Genomic DNA, 18,698 nt, shown 5'->3' with positions numbered 1-18,698 from the left:
CTTGTTTTGGCATGTCTGTAACACCAAAAAGTTTGATGCGAAGAGTAGTCTTTGCATGTGGCACAGTCTAATACCAGTTTGCAACGCTGCTGTTCAGGTTTTTATTGGTTCTCAGATGGTGAACAGAACCTGTGAAAATTGTTATTTCTACCTGTCGTTTTAGACGTCTGATTATCACAGTAGATGGCAGTGTAATCCGGTGGGAGCGCATCTGAGATAGAGTACTGTTCAGAGCATGGGAAGCCTTACTTGTAGCACTATCAGCCTACTGGAGGTCACGGTGTTGCAACCAGTACTGCAGAGGTGCATGGGGGTGACCACAGCCTGCACCACTCAGAGGATGCACTGGTGATAGCATACAGACAGGAACCTGAATACCTTCTTGAAGCAATAAAAATAATAGAAAGCTAATAAGTAATGTAATCCTACTGTAATTTATAACATAAGTGTAATAAGTGTAAACCAGCAAGCAGAGCAACAAAGGAGATGTGTAATCAACTCAGGATGGTGTCTGGATCAGAAAGTCCTCAGTTTGATCTCACAAAAGGTCAGTATTTGGAGGATATCTGACCTACTTGCTAGTCAGAGGACAGACAGCAGCTAAAGTTGTTCATTATGTCATCAGGAATGGGGACTCTAACCATCTGTGAGAAAGAGACTACACTGTAGTCCAGTCACTTGGGGAGCTCTGATTCCACCCTGGCTAAAGAAAAAAGCTTTTTTTTAACAAACTACATTGGTTCTCCCTGCAACTTCCAAGGAATCTGGAGTCCTGTGGTTTGGAAGGGAAGCAAGGCTTTATTTCCCCACACCATTTTCAAATGAGAGAATGGCTACTGGGAAAATAAATGTTAGTTGCTCTGGAATTTAGAGGGATTTTCACTCTGTGATCTTCTGGATGGCCTTCAGTGTTGCAGACTTAATCCTGTGTTTAGTCAGAGATCCATTTCTTATTGAGGGAAAAATCCCAAACAAGAAGTAATCCTGAGAAACTAATGTTTCTTCAGAGTGATGGAGGTGAGGGCATTCAGCCAAGCATGGGCATGTGCTGAGCATTAGCTGCACGTAACATTTTACGTGGGATCGTGAAACAATTCTCTGAGAAAGGCTACATCTGCAGTCAAAACACGTTTCCCTGCTGGGATGTATGTCAGTGTTATAACTGATCATCCCGCCCAGCAAGCTGCTAACGTGGATCACATCGTTCTAGATGTCACTGGCTGTCTCTTTTCAACAGCGGTCTCAATGTCTAGCTTTCAGATCTGGTTTTTGACCACAGCTGCCTCCTCCCAAAACGTTCTCAGAGCTTGTGCCCCCGTCTGCACAGAAATGTATGGTATTCCACAGCCCAGCACAGGGTGGGTCCAGTCAGGCATTCAGAGCTTTTCTTTCTAAAGCAAATACCTCCTTTCCATTATTGACAGAAAATTATCCTCGTGATATGATTTCCAAATCCATAAGCTCCTAGTAAAATCCTGTGGCACAATAAATACGTAAAAGAAATACTAAAGGATCAAGCTTTGTTGGTTGAAGCTTGCTTGCCTCCATTCACACAGAGTGGCAAAGGGCTCGGGGAGCTGAGTTGTCCCTGACCCTGGTGGATCAAATTATGCATTGTAAAGGCACGCAAAGTGTGCAGCCAACCTATTCCTGAAGAATCCATTTATAAGACAGATGATGACATCATGGGTAAAAAAAGCTTATGTTTTAATTCAGGAAATGTGCAGGTCAGCGGCTTACTCCTCTTTCGGTGACATCAGAAACACTTCTGTCTCCTGCAGAGGCTCCTTTCAGCGGGAGGTCCCACAGTAATGATCCAAAACTAACTTGCCACTTGAGTGTTTACTTTCAAGGGACTTCCTATTTTCTCGCTCTTTCATTTAGCGCTGGAATCTTCTCATATGGCCTACCTTGTTCTAGGCAGCAGATTCAGTCTTGTCCCAGAGTTTTCTTTCCCATGCAGCAATCTCCCAGTGGTTCTGATTTCCTTGGTGAGGAGTGATGTTTATTTTTTATGCATTTAGCCTATCATGTATCATTCATTGATTAATATTATTATTAACAACAATTAGCATATATTTGATGTACTCTTAGAGGAAATGATTTTGTGGCTGCTTTGAAATGGCTGAAATTGAGCATTTCAATTGTATACCGGCTGGTTTGCCACCTTAGGTATGAACATTTTGGGAGTCTTGTAAGTAGATTTTAACTTCTGCTCAAGAAGCACACTGAATAGCCTTGGAAGAGAAGGACGAAAGACCTGAAGTTGCTCCTTGCGTCCTCTCGGTCTTTGTGCTACTTGGGCTACACTGGGTGGCATGCGCCCACTGTGTCTTGGCAACCAGACAGAAGAAAATGTATCAGCTCCTTCAACTCATGAATCTCCTGTTGTGTTTTTGGTGAAACATGAATCAATACTAAAAAAGCATCAAACTTATGTAATAAATACTGAGCAGAGGAGCTGCAGTCTGTAGACTGCTGAACGTGCCTGCAGCACATGGAAGTCAGGCCTGCTTACCTCAGGATTAGACCTCTAGTTTCATCCTTCTGTTTTTTTCATGAACAAATTATTTGATCTGCTACTTGGTTCCTTCATGGGGAAATAGGAAAAGAAAATTTTAATTTCCCTTTCTACTTGCAAACCCTTTCTTCCTAACAGAACATTATACATTTATGATCTGGTTATACTTTTAAAAAAAAAAAAATTATCCTTTGTTATGGGATATCATTTATACACGGTACTGGTCACCAGTGTGGAATATCCTCTGTCTTTGGAAACAGTAAGAAGGATCTTATACCACCAAGCTCATTCGTTAACAGCTCCTCTGATCAGGAGCAGCAAAAGCACTGTTTAAATATGTAAGAATTTCAGTTTATATAAAAGTGGCACTGTGGAGGTTTCAGTTGTCTCCAGTTTCACACCTAAATGTGTGTAGGTGTAACTAGCTTGTTATTCCAGCTCTCAGACCCACGAGCACTGACAGTCGGACTGGGTTCCATCTGCCACACTTGCGAATACCAATGGGTGAAACAAGCCCTTGTTTGTACCCATATAATCCTGCTGTGGATTTCTGTAGGTGTAGTTGAGAGAGGAAAAAGGTTTGTTCATTCTGAACAAGGAGCATCCAAAAACCTTTACTCTGGAATTTGAACTGCTTTGCCTGAGCTTTCTTGATGCCAGACCTTTCTAATGTCTTTCCATTTTAATGCCTGTTGTTATATATGATTTTACTTTTTTTTTTTTTACCCTTAACAGTAATTATGTCTGTGTTGGGATAATCAGAACAAACTGCCACTCCCTTACTACACTACTAATAATATTAGCTGCTGAACCCAAATTCTTTGTCATTAAGCCAGAGATTGACTGCTTTCTGGAGCTGGCAGAGTTTCCATTAGATCTTTCAGTTTAGGTGCAATGTTTTAAAATGTCATGTGAGTTTGTTTGTTGTTGTTTTTTAACAGAGTATGCTTCTGCTGGCTCACTGTTTGATTACATTAATAGTAACAAAAGTGAAGAGATGGATATGGATCATATCATGACCTGGGCAACTGACATAGCTAAAGGTAAGCAAGACGAGCGGTGCGTTACTATCCTACATGACCAGCACAGTGTACAGCTGGAGATGCTTTTCCTATGAAGTCAGGAAAGCCTTCCTATGCTTCCTTATTCAAATTGTAAAAGACCCAAAAAAACCCCCCCAAAAAAAACCAAAAACAAAAAACCCAAACATAAAAAAAGCAAACCCCATTCACTGGGCTTTTTAATATGTTCCTTAGTTGTTATGAATCCAAAATAATTTCTGGAATGAAAATTACTTCTGTAAGCCAGTTTTACTTCTGGTTTGCCCCTAAGTCCCAAGAGAATAATTTTGCTGATGTAGAGTAATTATGAGGTAAAGTGCATAATTATCCTTACATTTGGTTTGAATTGAGACATTTAAGGAAGCTAAGGGCTTATTCTCAGCAAACATACTGAAATTCTTCATATAATAATGCAGAACAAGCTGTTTTGTCATTTGTGTTCTCTGTGACCCTGCAAGAATTACTGTAAACTAATGAATGAACAGTAAATTCATATCTTGGCTTTCCTGTGTAGACAACACCTTAGAGAAGATAACTGTGACATTAAAAAGCATTAACATACCCATATAGATGCTCTGAGAGATATATAATCTTTGCTTAGTGTTTTTCACTCAAAGCAAATTATGGGAAGCTTTGCTTCTCCTGCAGCATGTCAATATGGCATACAGGTATGCCAACTCATAATGAGGACAGTTAATGGGAACCAGAAAACATGACTGCTGATATGTGATGACCACACTCAGCCTGCCTAACTGGATTGTTCCCTTGCTTTGTGTAGGAATGCACTATTTACACATGGAAGCTCCAGTCAAAGTAATCCACAGGGATCTGAAGTCCAGGAATGGTAAAGTAGCAAAACATTGAAATGCTCTGCATTTGCTGTTGCCTGTTAATGTAGTGTTTTAAATCTGTACCTGAGCTTTCTGAACATGCAGAACTAACACACACCTTGGCTGTCATCAAGCTGCATTAGAAGTTGTTGAGGCACAGAAGAACCTGTTCCCTCCTCCCCACCCTGAGCCTGTCTGTGCTTTGTTACAGTCCCTGGCATCATTTTAGAGCACCGTGGAGGGCTCTTTCAAGTTGTGTCTTGCTGACCATGATTGTACCCATCTTACCAGCTGTCAGACATTGCCTGGACACTCCTCACTCCTTTTTTTCTATTTGGAAAGGTTGAGTACCAGGAAAGGCTGGCAGACACCAGACACAATAGACTGGATAAGGCCTATTATTTGTTACCTGAAAATCTTGTCTTTACTGTGGCCTGTTTTGAGTTTTGACAGGTATTCATGCTTTTGAGTAATATGCACTCAGTGTGGAGCTGCACTGGTTAGTCTGTACTTGGCAGTTGACCGTTTATGAAACTTGCTGAACACTGCCTTTTAACTGAAACTTTCACTACTAATAGTGGGATAGGAGGGACACAGATTTTAATAATGCACGTGGGGAGATAATAGTTAAGAAGAGTCTAGATCTCACCTCAGTTGTAAGTTTTCTCCTTTTATTAATAAATCTTTCAGAGAGCTTCTTGTTAAGCCTAACTACATTGGGGAGAACGGAATTTATCTGTATTTTAGATGTAGTTGTGTTGCTACGTTTGAATTCAGTAAGGCCTGAAGGGTTTTGCATTTGTTCAGAGGCTTGCAGGTATTTAGCAGATGTTGTCTAAAGCTTCTGGAAGAAAACAGGACAGTCCTGCATGTGTGCCTGTTCAGGTGCTGGCTCACTATAGGATCATTTTTCTTGATTAAATGCAAAGCCTTTGCTGTGAAAATGTATTCTGTTTATTTTTGATATCAATCTTGTAACTTTTTTTTTTCAGTTGTTATAGCTGCTGATGGCGTGTTAAAGGTATGAACACTTTAATTATTTGCAGAGAGATGCTGCTGCTTGACTCAATGTTTTGATGCCTAATGAATGAGGTTGATACTCTAATATGTTTATTTTTTATTTATTTTTGCTAGATCTGTGATTTTGGTGCCTCGAGGTTTCACTCCCATACAACACACATGTCATTGGTGGGCACTTTTCCATGGATGGCCCCAGAAGTTATCCAAAGTCTCCCAGTGTCTGAAACATGTGACACATACTCGTACGGAGTGGTGAGTGCCTCTCATTTCCCCGTGCATAGTAGCAGATCTCTAGTGTGACAGAATTCATGTGATGCAGGAACAACAATTCTAAATAAGGACAACAAAAAATAACGACACTTTTTTTCAAGACTGACCCATAATTTATAATTACATGCTTGAAAATGATAGGAAGAAGTGTCTTGCATGTTTAGTAAGATCCTTATCTGATTAGATTAGCAGCATGCCAGTGTGGGAAGCACATGCTTTACGACAAGTATTCAGCATATGTCCAAAGGCTTTCGGGAGCTGATGAACAATCTGCATCATGAATCGCTGCTTGCATTTTTTCATGGAATGGAAGAGAAAAAGGTTGTGTTGTAACAGGTGTATAACAGGATGAACTGATTAAGATTCCACTTCCCATAAAATGGGCTGTCACTGGTTTTATTTTGAAAAGTAAGCCACTTCTACTCCATGCTTAATTGTTTAAAAGACCCTGCTATCATTAGTTGTGAGAATAGAGACTGTACCTCTTGTGGAGGTAGAGGCCCCATCTGAAAATAGAAGAGGCCAGCGTGGCTTTGCCATTTTTCTGAAGGGGGAACAATCAGTTATAGTTCATCAGAATGTCAGGTTTGCAGGTACACTGATGTGAATTATTTCACTCTGTCTACAGTTAAACTCTAATTTGGTTTTGCTCTGCAATATAAAATAAGCTAGAAATAGCCCTACTGGTCAGACCAGTTGTGTGCTTAAGTCCCATAGCATTTCCCATAGCCCCATGGCAGAGAACAGTAATGAATACTTTGGGGGCAAAAGGAAAAGGACGTGGGATTGTACTTTTCCTGCATATCTGTGTATTAACCAGTTTTGGTTTTGGATTCAACAGTGGGTGGCAGAATGATGAATTGTTTTAATACCTGTCAAGTATTGCCTCTTTCTATTTGAGGGGTGGGAGGAGATAGATGTGAGGGAGACATTATGGTTTTAAGCTAGCACCTATCCACAGCTAAACTGATGTCCCAGTGGAAGATGACTTAACATTTTGCCAAACAGTTGTTTATAGTGGGAAAAAAAAAAAAAATGAGAGATGATGTGGCATCACCAATGAAAGGTTGAAGGTTTGCAAGGAGGGAGAAAAAGCCTGTATTGGCAGATTCAAAATCCTTGCTTGCTTAACTGAACTAGGTCACAAACAGAACATAAACTAACAAATGTAAATGATAATGTAAACTGTTACTGAAAGCAATCACATATTATCCACTGAAGGGAAACATTCCAGTTTCAAAACAAAGCAAAAATCTTAGAGGAGAAATTCCAAACATGGTCTTATAGCTCAAACTGCTTATTGTCATCTTGGTGCAAACTGACTGTAAGTAACGTTCTAAAACTGGGAGAAGGTAAGAAATTGTTTAATGTCTTATCATGTCAAGTATTACCAGAGCCTTGGGAACAGTATGTCACACATAGTTTATTTTTCTTTGTCCAAAAAGTAAAGCTCCTTTGACAGTTCTGTGCTTGGAAGTAAAACTCAACTACCCTCCATATGAAAACAGTTCAGTGTTACTAGAATATTTTAATGTGCTTATGGGTGTATAGTGCTACTTTAGTATGCCTAATAATATTTGACCCACATTTTTTAATATATTGGTTTTGAGCTAATTTGTTCTACTGTGGGTAGAAGCTTATGAATTCATAAGCACTTAGGAATGAATTAGTCTTTTTATAACTTCAGTCTTGGAACACCATTGTTTTCAGAGGAGATACAGGGGTGGAAATGAAGAATGGCGGTGGCCCAAGTTCTCTGTTGATGAAATAACGGGGTTATACCAGCAAGAAATTGTCCGAATATAACACTGAAAGTTGGAATCTTCCTATAATGTGTTGGACTATCACAGAATTAGCTAGGCGACTGAAAACAAAACAAAAAAAATATCTTAGAAAGGGTATTTTTGTCTGTTCAAATGATAATCATCTATAAAAACAAAATTTAAAGAATCCCTTTTCAAAGTGTAACACTTGCCAGCAGCTTTTGTGCTAGAGACAAATCTGCTTTTCTTTACTTAAAGTCCTGTTAACAAAGAACAGAATCCTTTCAAATGTAAACTAGTAAGATGCTAGGAACAGATACTCTGTTTGCAGTATTTGTCGCCTTCCCCATGGTTTTCTTTAATTTCTTTTTTCCTGACTGGCTTTTCTTTCTACAAACCAGGCTGTGATTTTAAATATTCTGCTTAAGATGTGCGAGAGTGTTTTTCCATGAAGTGTCAGTCTTTCTGCAACCTTATAGGTCTGAGTTGCTCCTCAGCTGAAATGAATTTTCCTCTTTGTGAACAGTTGCATACATGTTTATAGCTAATGTTACATTAGTTTGTCCTGCTCTTCATGGATGGTTAAACAGGTCCATGTATTCTCTTTGAGATATATAGTAAATAATTTATAATACTGCCATGAAATGCTAAAACTAAATGTTGCAGGAGATTTATTACAACACAAAGACAGATCTTGCACTTTCCTTCAGCCGTGCTGTGATTCTCTTTTCTCATCCATTTCCAAATCCATACTCTAAACAACAGATACCAAGTGTTACAAGTGATCAACGCAGAAATTGACTTGCATGTCATTGTGTGTGTTGCTCAAAAATAATTCCTTGCGTCTCTTCCAGATATGGAAGTGTATGTGGAATGAAAATGTTCACTCTAAAAGCTGTTTTGAAATCATGAAGATATATGCTCAGAATATGTTATGCTGACAAAATTGTTTGTAGTGCACTGTAGCCTGTGTTTGTGTAAGAGTATCAATAATCAGTTTAATCATAGAAAGCTTATGCAATGTAGCTGAATTATTTTAACACTTAACAAAAAAGTAAAACCATTAATTTGCTATTGGTAGCATAGAGACTGCCATTAAATGTAGCAGCTGTTAAGCTCCTAGCAATAGTTCATACATTGCTTTAGCTATGAGAACATACGTTATTTATAGAGGGAATGTTGGCCAGCTCTAGGGGTTATCCCTTACTCTTTTTGAAAAGAATTATGAGATCTTTAACTTCCGCTTGGATCAATGCAGAGAAGGCTGACCTAATTTTCATGCCTAAGAGTGCGACACTTTTTGCTCGTGCTGTACTTCTGCTAATTGTGGCTCCTGACCGTCATCTGTGAACACTTGAACATTTCTTTTTTTCAGTGAAGATGTTCAGAGTGTTTGCTTTTTCTCACATTACTAATTTGGATGTTCCCTATCCTATGTGGCACTTTGAATCTTTGTTGGCTTTGCACTGTGGGGAGGATGGGGGGGGTTTGTGATTTGGGTTTTTTTCATTTTGGTGGTTGTCACATAGTTGAGAGGATAAGAATTGAAATGCACAGCTGAGCTGACAGAAGTAAGTGTGTGAGCTTTTTCTGAAGACCATGTAATTTTTATTCTCAGCTTCATGTATAGGATGAACATTCATACATTTATCTTTCCTTTCTGTTTCTCTGTATGCAAAGAGAGCCCAACATCTTCAGTGGCTACAGCTTTCAAACCACTACATTAAATGATCTTGCTTTGTTTTCCATCGGAGTGTCTAGCTTGGCTGTTTTTCTGTGAGCACCTGCTGTCTGTTATCACAGAGATATGATGTATCAGAAAAGCAGGTGATCCTCACCATCAGAGATGGGAGGGGAAGTGAACCATGTCAGTATTGATTAAATTACACCAGAAATGGAGGGTAGATTGATTTCCATACGAGGTGAGCTGGGGAGCCAGTTCTGAAAATGAAGAGTGTATCTTGCGATAGAAGCCCGAGTAAGTCAGGTTGAGGTGCTTTTTCTGCTGCTGAATGACCCTGGGGACAGGAAGAGACAAATGGGAATGCAGAAGATACCCATTTGCTGCTTTTTAAAAGACTGATAATGCAATCATTCACCTTAGCTGATGATTCAGGGTAGCTAATTCGTGAGATGGGGTTGAAGCTCCTATAAAACTGAAGATAGACATGTGACCGTTGGAAAGACAGGCTTTATCTCTACACCATTGGCCTGAGCATGAAATTTCCATTGTTGTTAGAACATTTTCAAAACCTGTGTAAATTAATACAAGGATTTCTGACATCCCACTTTTCTATCTTTTACTTTCTTCTGCTATTAGTAAAAAAAAAAAAGACATTAAGAAAACATCTTTGTATTGTGTCAGATTGCTGTTTTTCTCTTGAACTGTGTGCAGTCTTGAGGTGTTTTAAGCTAGCATTGTTGGTTTAGGAAGGCAGTGATCCTTACAGACAGTGGAAATAAACACTAAAGGTGTCATGATGAAGGAATTCAGTGCAAAATGTTCTGCAGAAACTTATGTGCATGAATGAAACAAGACAACCGTTACAATTTATAGTCTTCTGAAAGGAAGGTAGAGCAGTAGTTTTCCTGCTCAAGGCTCTTGGAGACATTTAACATGTATTTCGTTATGTTCTTTACTTGAAAGATGTATTTAGATACTGATGTGCAAACTTGAGTTTCTTTGTGGTTTCATGGTACAGCCATACACATGAGGTGGTTCTGCAAGGCTGCTCCAGCTGCATGTTTGATTTGGTCCAGAGGCTTTTGTTTTAAACTGGCTGTTTTGTACACTGCTTTATCTGAAGTACCTGGGACTGCTAAATTATTTCCTTCTCTCACAGTTAAATTTCCTTCTCGATCTAGAGAGGTGATAATTGGAATTACAAATTGAGGTGCCTTTTTTTTTTTTCCTTCTAAAAGGAATGAATTGAGGCAAACAGGAGAGTTGAATACCTTTATGATAGCTTTCCCCATATATTTCTTAGGAAAACTGTCCTTTTACATATTTTTTTCCAAGATGCCCTTACCTTTACTAATCAGTCTTCTGACTCAAGCAGAATTATTCAAATAGGTCTATTGATGGAGTACCCTTGTCACTTGATTAAAGGCCCAACTCTGCTTCAGTGCATTTTTTCTGCTTGAGCAGCATCTGCCAATATTCTCGCATTTTCTTTCTAATTACCTTCACAGCTGGCCAGAATCCATTCAAAATGATGAAGCTGGAATAAGCCTGGGTGCTAACCCAAATAGTGAGGATATATAGAGACTTGCATAAGGATCTTAATGCATTTGGTCAGATCCTACATAAATTATGTCTTTTTTTTGTTGATATGCTTGGTCTATGAGCAGCAGCAGAAGTTTGGATGTAGATATTTGTAGCAAGATATGTATATGAAGATTCTGATTTAAGAAAAAAAAAAAGAAAAAAAAAGAGATACATACAAGCGAAGGTACAAAATGCCTGTTAATTTGGTTGAACTCCAACGTGTATTCCCAATAGCAGAAAAGCAAGTTGGATTCATTGACTTGAAGCCTTTTTGTTGATGCCAAACTCTTTTCTACAGAGAAGCTTAGAGTCTCGGGTACTATGTTACCAAAATGCTAAAAGTATGTGAAATTAGGAGATCTTTCTATATCTTAGGACAGTGCGTCTATAAGATATTGAGGAGAACAGAGTAATTTTCTGTATGGTGTATATTGTTTAGTTTAACATAATCACATACTTGGAGATAAGCAATTACAGTTTTGCTTGCACAATTATATTTAATATGTTCATAGGCATATCACAGGAGCAAAATACCTTTTGGATCATATTCTGACTACTGAGAAGCACTAGTTGCAATCATATAGAAATATTTTTAAATGCAAAATGACTACAAAGCAAGGATGTGTCTAGTTGGGACTGAGAAGGAGAGGAGGAGTTCATTGTCTTCCCAAGTCTCAACTGCCAAATGTGAACTTTATACTGTACAAAGAAAGCAAAAAGCATTTACCATGGCTCTAGCAAAATTGCAGGCATTAGACCCCACACAACCCAGTTTTTCATCTGGGCTTTTCTGTAGAGGAAAAAGCAGAAACATTCAAATTAATTTAGTGAGAGGATCTTGCACACAAACACTGGTCCAAGTTCCTGCAAATGGAAACTGGTTGCCTGATAATTGGATACAGAATAGTGCTGTATCAAGGTTTAATAATGTATTTAAAATACAAAGTACAGAAATAAAAATTCTTTTCTTTTTCTCTGTTCCAGGTTCTCTGGGAGATGCTAACAAGGGAGGTCCCCTTTAAAGGCTTGGAAGGATTACAAGTAGCTTGGCTTGTAGTGGAAAAAAACGAGGTAAGACTACGTTTCTACATTCAGGTACATAGATCAGAAAACAGTATTGGGGTTTTGCAAAAGACTTTTTCATCTTCTTCAAATTGAAAGTAAGTTCACGCGTATGGAAAGATTAGCAGTAGGAGCTAACACAAAGGGTCAAAGTGATGTTATTCCTCATGAATGGACCCTTTACATCTAATTGTTGCAGCTTCACGTCGTGATGCTGTAGATCAAAAATTGTACAAGTACTGTACTAGTTTCTCAGTCTCAATTGTAAAACCTAGGGGTTTGTTCTTAGTGATGAAAGAAGCCATTGCGTCCAAGGTAGGGGAACAGTTTAACTCCATCTCCTGCGTTTAGGACATCTTTTTACTGGCCGGGAGTTGATATATCTGTAAGAGACCTTCAGCTACTTCAACTTAACTCTCCCAGCAGGAGTCACTATAGTACAAGAAACTGCCGCTTAGATGAAAATTTCAAAAATAAAAGAAGAAAAAATAGTTTTAAAAAAAGAGAGAAATTACAGTTTTGCCACCTACGTTCAACACTACATTGAAGATGAGCTCCTCACTGGTATCGGCAAGGCTGTGGCATAGCTGCAAGCCTCCTCATGCAGAGTCTTTCCATTTCAAAAGCACTTCAGTGGTGTAAACACCGTTTGTACAGTGTCCCCAGCCTCGCTTTTCTTCTTCTCACAAATTGAGGCTTTCAGTTAGTTGGACATGTGAGCGTATATCTGAACGCATAGTCCCTTGATATCAAAGACAGTAACTACATTTAAAAAACATTTAAAGTTGTGACTGTACCACACACAGACAAGCATGGAAATCCTCCACAAAGATGAAACCTCCTCTATCTAGACACAGCGGAAGCTTGGGAAACGTTACAATGGCGAGGCAGTGGCTGTACAATACAGATTCCTATTATTCTACATAAACTGTTTCTCAAAATGCTTCAGAGTTAAACAGAGGAGTTAGGTTTCCTCCTCTTAGTTTAATATTTTTTGTTGGTATTTTTTTTCCCCTCTCTTTTTAACTTCTATTTGAGGACTGGATTAATTCCAGTGAGTGATACTTTGATACACCGATTAGTTGGAAATGCTACACTAACAGCATGAAGGTTAAGACTGTGGTCTTCTACAGTGTTTATCAGAGCAGGAGGCGCAATGAGACTCTTTCTCGTAGTTTAGGAAAAGCCTCATACATCAGTTTGAAAGAGGAACCATAAAGCCTTCCATCAACAGTATTTCTTTCCTCTGACTCCATGTGCAGTTTTATGTAAGGGGTACAGAGTGGCATTGGGAGTGTTGTAAAGAGATGTAGTCATATGCTGAAAGATGTCAGAGGGTACAACACACATTTCTCTACAGTCTTCCACAGCAAGAAACTATGTAAAATACAGTATGAACAAAATGTGTACATGACAACTATTTGACTCATGGCTGAAGAAACCCAAGGGGTGACATGTTCAGAGCCAGCTGTTTGCCTGCCAGATACCACTAGCCTGTTGCTACCATCTTCTTTGGAAGGGTGCCAGGGTGCTTAGAGGGCATTAACACTTGCTTACATAGTTTTTATTTTTTCTGTCCATGACTTAGGGAACATGCCCAGCATAAGCCTTGTAAAAGTCAGCTTGTGCTAGTTTTCTGCATAGTTTCTATGTCCCAAAGCAAGTGTGAGGTTCAGGTTTTGCTCTCAGTTCAATCTGTTAGCATCAGTGGAGTTGCATGGTTCCAGTTCACAACAGAATTGAATCACTGTTGAGAAAGTCCTTCATTTTTTGCACTGAAAATCTCTTGTGCGTGGGACTGAGGCCAAAGCGTAATTGTGTAGGGTGAAAAATCCCCCTTTGCAAAGCCTGAGCCCAACAATTGAAGTGGATTTTAATGATTCTGTATGGGTCTTCTTTGACACTCTGCAGAATTTCACAGTATTATTTTTATTCTGATAGAGTTTCTATATTATTTTTTTTTAATCCAGAAAATCAGAACACAAGAGTTCAGATTATGCTAGGTGTGATCTCATAATAAATTACCACTGAGAAATGTCATATTTATTATAATACAACACTTCTGGAACCTGGTACGTCTATAATACAGGACAGATAACACTCTGCACAAGTGAGACACATTTGCAACTGATTGCAACTGATTTTCCAGCTCCTGGAACAGAGAGGGTTACAGACAAATACTGTAGCAAGACCAGCCAGTGTATTTTTAGGCTAATGACTCAACCAGAGATCAAGCACCAGTACAATTTGTTTATGCATTGTACAAATTTCTGTGTATTTCTTGCACAGAAAGCTTCGTACCTTAAAGTATTAGATTATTTTAATAATCCTACTCCTGTTTATCTCATGTTTCCAGTTTTCATGGTGTTCACATGCTTATACAGCAGAATTTCCTAACTCGGACTTCGGCTGCTGTGGTTTGTAAGGCTTTGCAGGTCATGTTGCAGTAATATAATGGTACAATTTGAGACAACTTGCTCTGCTTTGCTTCTGAAATGCCAGGAGTAGGACAGATCAAAGGGTCTTCCTGACAGATTTGTCTGAACAGGACTGTAATACCTGGTTCTCACCTGTTACAGGACAGGGAACCCTTTTTCTAGCTTGACCCCTCTTATATTTGAACCCATTTTCACCGAGGAACTGTTTTTTATCTACTTTTTTTTTTTTTTTTGTATAAAACATCTGAAGTCAGTTAACTGCCTTAGCAAGAGCAGAAGGATCTCCTTATATGTGTAATGTTGTTGGGATGCACATTTAATCTCAACTGGAGAGGCTTTGGTATCCGTGTATGTGTGTGTATGTGAGAATGGATTTGCTTTTAGGCTTTCCAGTGGGGAGGCAGAGTCTTTAAACTAAAAGTCCTCTAAGACTGACTGAAGGAATCTTTGCATGGTTTAAAACTCTCAGCAAAGGAAACCAAGTAAGCTTCAAACTAATTCTGTGTAGTCAGTGGTCCTGGCTATAACCAGCAGCTCCTTGTCTTCAGTCATCAGGAAATATTTATATGAGTTCACTGTGCTCTGTGAGTGCTCTCTGAGATCTGCATGTCCTCATTAATCCTTCTGACCACAGGCTCATGAAACGTCTCTTGTGTCATGTAGAGCTTCACTTAACTCTTTTTAACTCACTTACTGTAACCTATATTTCAGCCATATGTTTTATCAGAAGTGGTTATAGTATTGTACAGCTGGATCGTTTGTGTGGGAGAAAGGAATTAAGGCAGGCTGTACATTACACCTATCTTGACAAGCATCTTAGAATACCATGCAGTAACCTTCACAAACTATTATGTTTTAGTATTAAAAGTTGTTTGCCTCGTTTTTACTTCCTTGTCTCTGAGCTTTCTTAAGCAACTCCATTTGTGCATTTGATCCATTCCTTCTATTAATTAATTTGTACATCTTGCTAGTGTTAACAGTTTTGATTTTTCTTTTTAATATGTCAATCATCAGTTTTTATATTGTATTTAAAAGAAAGAAGAGTCTGGTTTATTTCTTTTAATTACATTGCTTTTATAAGAAATCTATTATTAGCAGCTTAAAGGGAAATGCTTCCAATAACTGGTACATTCTCTCTCCTTTAGAGATTAACCATTCCAAGCAGTTGTCCCAGAAGTTTTGCAGAGCTGATGCACCAATGTTGGGATGCTGATTCAAAGGTAATGGAATTTGTGTTTGATTTCTACCACCCCCCCTGCCTTATTTTGCTAAGTATGTCAGTGTTTCTTTGGGGTACATTTCCCAGCTAACACCATTGCTGCATGCTAGTAGACACATTTCTTCACAAAGATAGCTGAGGCTGTCTTTTTTTTAATGTGTTTACATACTTACATCTAAATGTCTCTCCTTATTCAAGAGTTACTATGCTACTTACCTGACTACTCAAGACAATGAGTATTTACAAGCCTGTAAATAGGGTGAGATGGCAAGAATGTAGCCATTTTGGAGCAAGTGAAAAATTGTTTTTTTCTGTTTTCTTTCAGTAGTTAATAGTTGATCTTTCTTGGATGTATGTGAGCATCACGTATGAAATATCTATTTCAAGGTCTGACTTTGATGTCTTCTGTGTGTTGAAAACATGTAAAAAATAAATTAAACCATAAAATGTGGGTAGGAACAGCAGCAACATACTGTAAATTGATGTTAAACCTTTCCTAATCTTTTCCCTTAGGACGTCGATGAGCTTTATAATGATTATACTGTAATAATATAATAATCAAAGTACTGTAATATACTGTTTAACCATGAAAACAGAGTAAAAATGCAAGTTAAAGAGGCAAACCATTGTCACTATTAATCTGCCTCTACGAGAATAAACTAAAAAGGAAATTAAAGAGAGTGTTTACTCCATAAAAGCTTTTGCAGATTATGGGAGTTACCTTCTTTAAATTGATTCTGCTACCATCCTGTTGTACATAAAACTGGCTGGAAAGAGCCTGGGGGCATGCTAGCTTTATTACCAAGTATTAGCATTCATTTCCTTTGCCTATGAAGGTATTTGAGAGAGGGAAGGATGGATAAGAAAAGGAATTATGCTCTTTTTTTCTAAGTCAAGGCACCAGCAAGAACTTTGTTCCTTTCAATTCAGAAGAAAGTTAGTTACTACTTCAGAGAGACTAAGTTTAATCCCAGGGTGAATTATAGCACTTAGGTGCTCTAAAGCTAGAATTTATCACCAGAGAGTAGCCATAGAAGAGCAATATGGGAAAGGAGATTTCCCTTCTTGGTTCGGTTTTTTTTTAAGCAAGGAGTTGCTTTCCTGCAGAATGGATCTGGAAGTCTGACATCCATCATCAGTGTGTGGTTTCCACATGAACACCCATTTAAATGACGTTCGCCTACTATCTCCCTCTTTATCCTCTCCACAGAAGGGAGGGGAGAAAAATGCCTTGGGTCTTTGAATCTACAAGTATACTGTTTAAGTTCTAGGTTAGTAATTACTGAAGAGCACTTTCCAGTGGTAACTACATATCTTCAATAACTACTCCCGAGCTTCAGCATCGCCACCAAATGCCACAGGACAAGAATTATTTGAGCTTCTTTTCTGTAATTGCAAGACATACTATATCAGCTTGCTGTCTGGCATCCAGAAGGCTGTTGCTGTTTTTCAAGGAGAGGGCTGGATCTGCATGTTATAAAAGAGGGATGTCCAACCATCAGGCCGAGTTCCGTCTGTGCAAGCAATTCACCTGGGTTTAGGCTGGTTCTGGGAGCACTGTGCCCAGAGGCATCTGATGTGTGCGAAGAGTGAATCTCATGTTAGTCAGGTTTTTCTGACAGTCTGCTCTTTGCTACTCTTTTCATGCAGCTTCTCTTCTGTTAGGCAATTATAAATACATTGTTCACATGACTGAAACGGAGTAATCTCTGGTCATAGTTTGGGCATGTGACTGACTTAGTCACGTGTTGGGAAAGGATCTCTACTTAAAGCTTTCAAAATGCCTTGACAAAAGGCTGTGTGGCCTGCATGAGCCAAAAGATGGAGCACACTCCTCTAAAATACTGTTCTGTGTAACATTACCTTTTCACCAGGATTAGCTTTAGAAAATCAGATAGTCGATGCATGAACAAGTTACTGGAGGTCAAGCGGGGTGATCTTGAGGATGGCAGCTGCTCAAAAGCAATTGCTAATGTGCATACTTCTAGCCAGCAGAAAGCACAAGATATCTGTAGGTGGCTTACCCCTGAGGAAAGAGGGATGTGCATTTACAGTGGGGCTAAGGAATACATTTGGAGAGCTGCCGCAGAGCAGCTGGAGCGTCAAACACTGCTCACACTGTAACTTCCTCATGTGAACAGAGTTGTCAACGTTGCTTTGAATTTTTAAGAATTTCTTCATATGTGGAGAAAAATGTCCGTAGTGCATTGCTCCACCTGATATTTGTAATGGTAGTCTTTATACTGTTTAAACTGTGCTGGTTGAAACAGTCTCCAGTAGGTTCAAAGCATTTTACTAAAATTTTTATTACTAATTTTTTTAAGTCAGTAATTATTAAAGAACAATCTCTGTGGTAACTAAGTATCTTAAATAACTACTACCACATGTTAAAATCCCTAACAAAGAAGCTGCTTTTGCTTGGGTACTAGATAATTGTACAAACAAGGTTGCTCATCACTAATGCCTTTGTTTACTAGGGATACTTGTTTTTGAAACACAGGTGAGTAGTTCCTTCTCATTTCAGCTGTTCCTTCAATTTATGCCCACTTTGACATCAAAGATGTTTATAAATTACCGAATATTTTAATGGAAATCAGAAACCTGGGAGCAGAGCAGCAGCAATAAAGGAAGGCCATATGGATTAAATATCCTGGTTTTATGCAGACCTGTTTAGTAAGAAATACTGAGTGGAAGGAAACAGTGAAAACATTAGCCAGAATTATTTCTAGAGGGCCATATATTTTAAAGATTTTTGTATGAGGCAGCACAGATATAAAGGGAAACAATTTTCAAAGGCGACTCATGCCATGATATTTTAAGAATCTCTTGTAAGGAATGACTTGAGATGCCTGACTTTCTAGAAAGTGCTAAGCAGTCATCCACCAAAAATAAGACTTTTTTTAAAAAAAGCTTCTCAGCTTGGGCTTCCAGTTTCAACAATTACTTCTTGCCAGTTTTAACCAAGGTATCAGCCTGCACTTAGAATGCATTTATTAAATCTGAAATTATCCTCGCCTAGGGGGAGGAAACCAACAAAACCCACATGGCAGTGTAGGCTTGTGTCTTCCTGTCAGCTTCGCCTCCAGGGAAAGCTGGTACCTGTAAACTTGTCAGTACTGTGTGACTGTGCATTTGTTCCAGCTCTAGTTGCACAACTCAACAGCTCCTTTGCCTACAGCGTAGGACCCAGAGTGTGCATAGCTGCTCCTCCCAAATCAGTCAGTTGGTGCTTTCACCTGCCCTTTG

At 38.9% G+C, this 18,698-nt stretch overlaps 1 protein-coding gene across 3 annotated transcripts in view; it reads left to right on the top strand.

Moving 5' to 3' along the window:
• The window catches only part of MAP3K20 (mitogen-activated protein kinase kinase kinase 20), a 92,119-nt gene that overhangs the window by 31,465 nt on the left and 41,956 nt on the right, over positions 1 to 18,698 (top strand). For all 3 annotated transcript variants that reach the window (XM_074873199.1, XM_074873197.1, XM_074873200.1), the window contains exons 4-9: positions 3,463 to 3,564; positions 4,361 to 4,426; positions 5,405 to 5,433; positions 5,547 to 5,684; positions 11,718 to 11,804; positions 15,379 to 15,453. In XM_074873199.1, the coding sequence (XP_074729300.1) occupies positions 3,463 to 3,564; positions 4,361 to 4,426; positions 5,405 to 5,433; positions 5,547 to 5,684; positions 11,718 to 11,804; positions 15,379 to 15,453 (497 nt within the window). The remainder of the gene's footprint in view (positions 1 to 3,462; positions 3,565 to 4,360; positions 4,427 to 5,404; positions 5,434 to 5,546; positions 5,685 to 11,717; positions 11,805 to 15,378; positions 15,454 to 18,698) is intronic.

Source organism: Strix uralensis, chromosome 6 (assembly GCF_047716275.1).
Source record: "Strix uralensis isolate ZFMK-TIS-50842 chromosome 6, bStrUra1, whole genome shotgun sequence".
Lineage (NCBI taxonomy): Eukaryota > Metazoa > Chordata > Aves > Strigiformes > Strigidae > Strix > Strix uralensis.
This window is presented reverse-complemented; position numbering and strand designations above follow the sequence as displayed.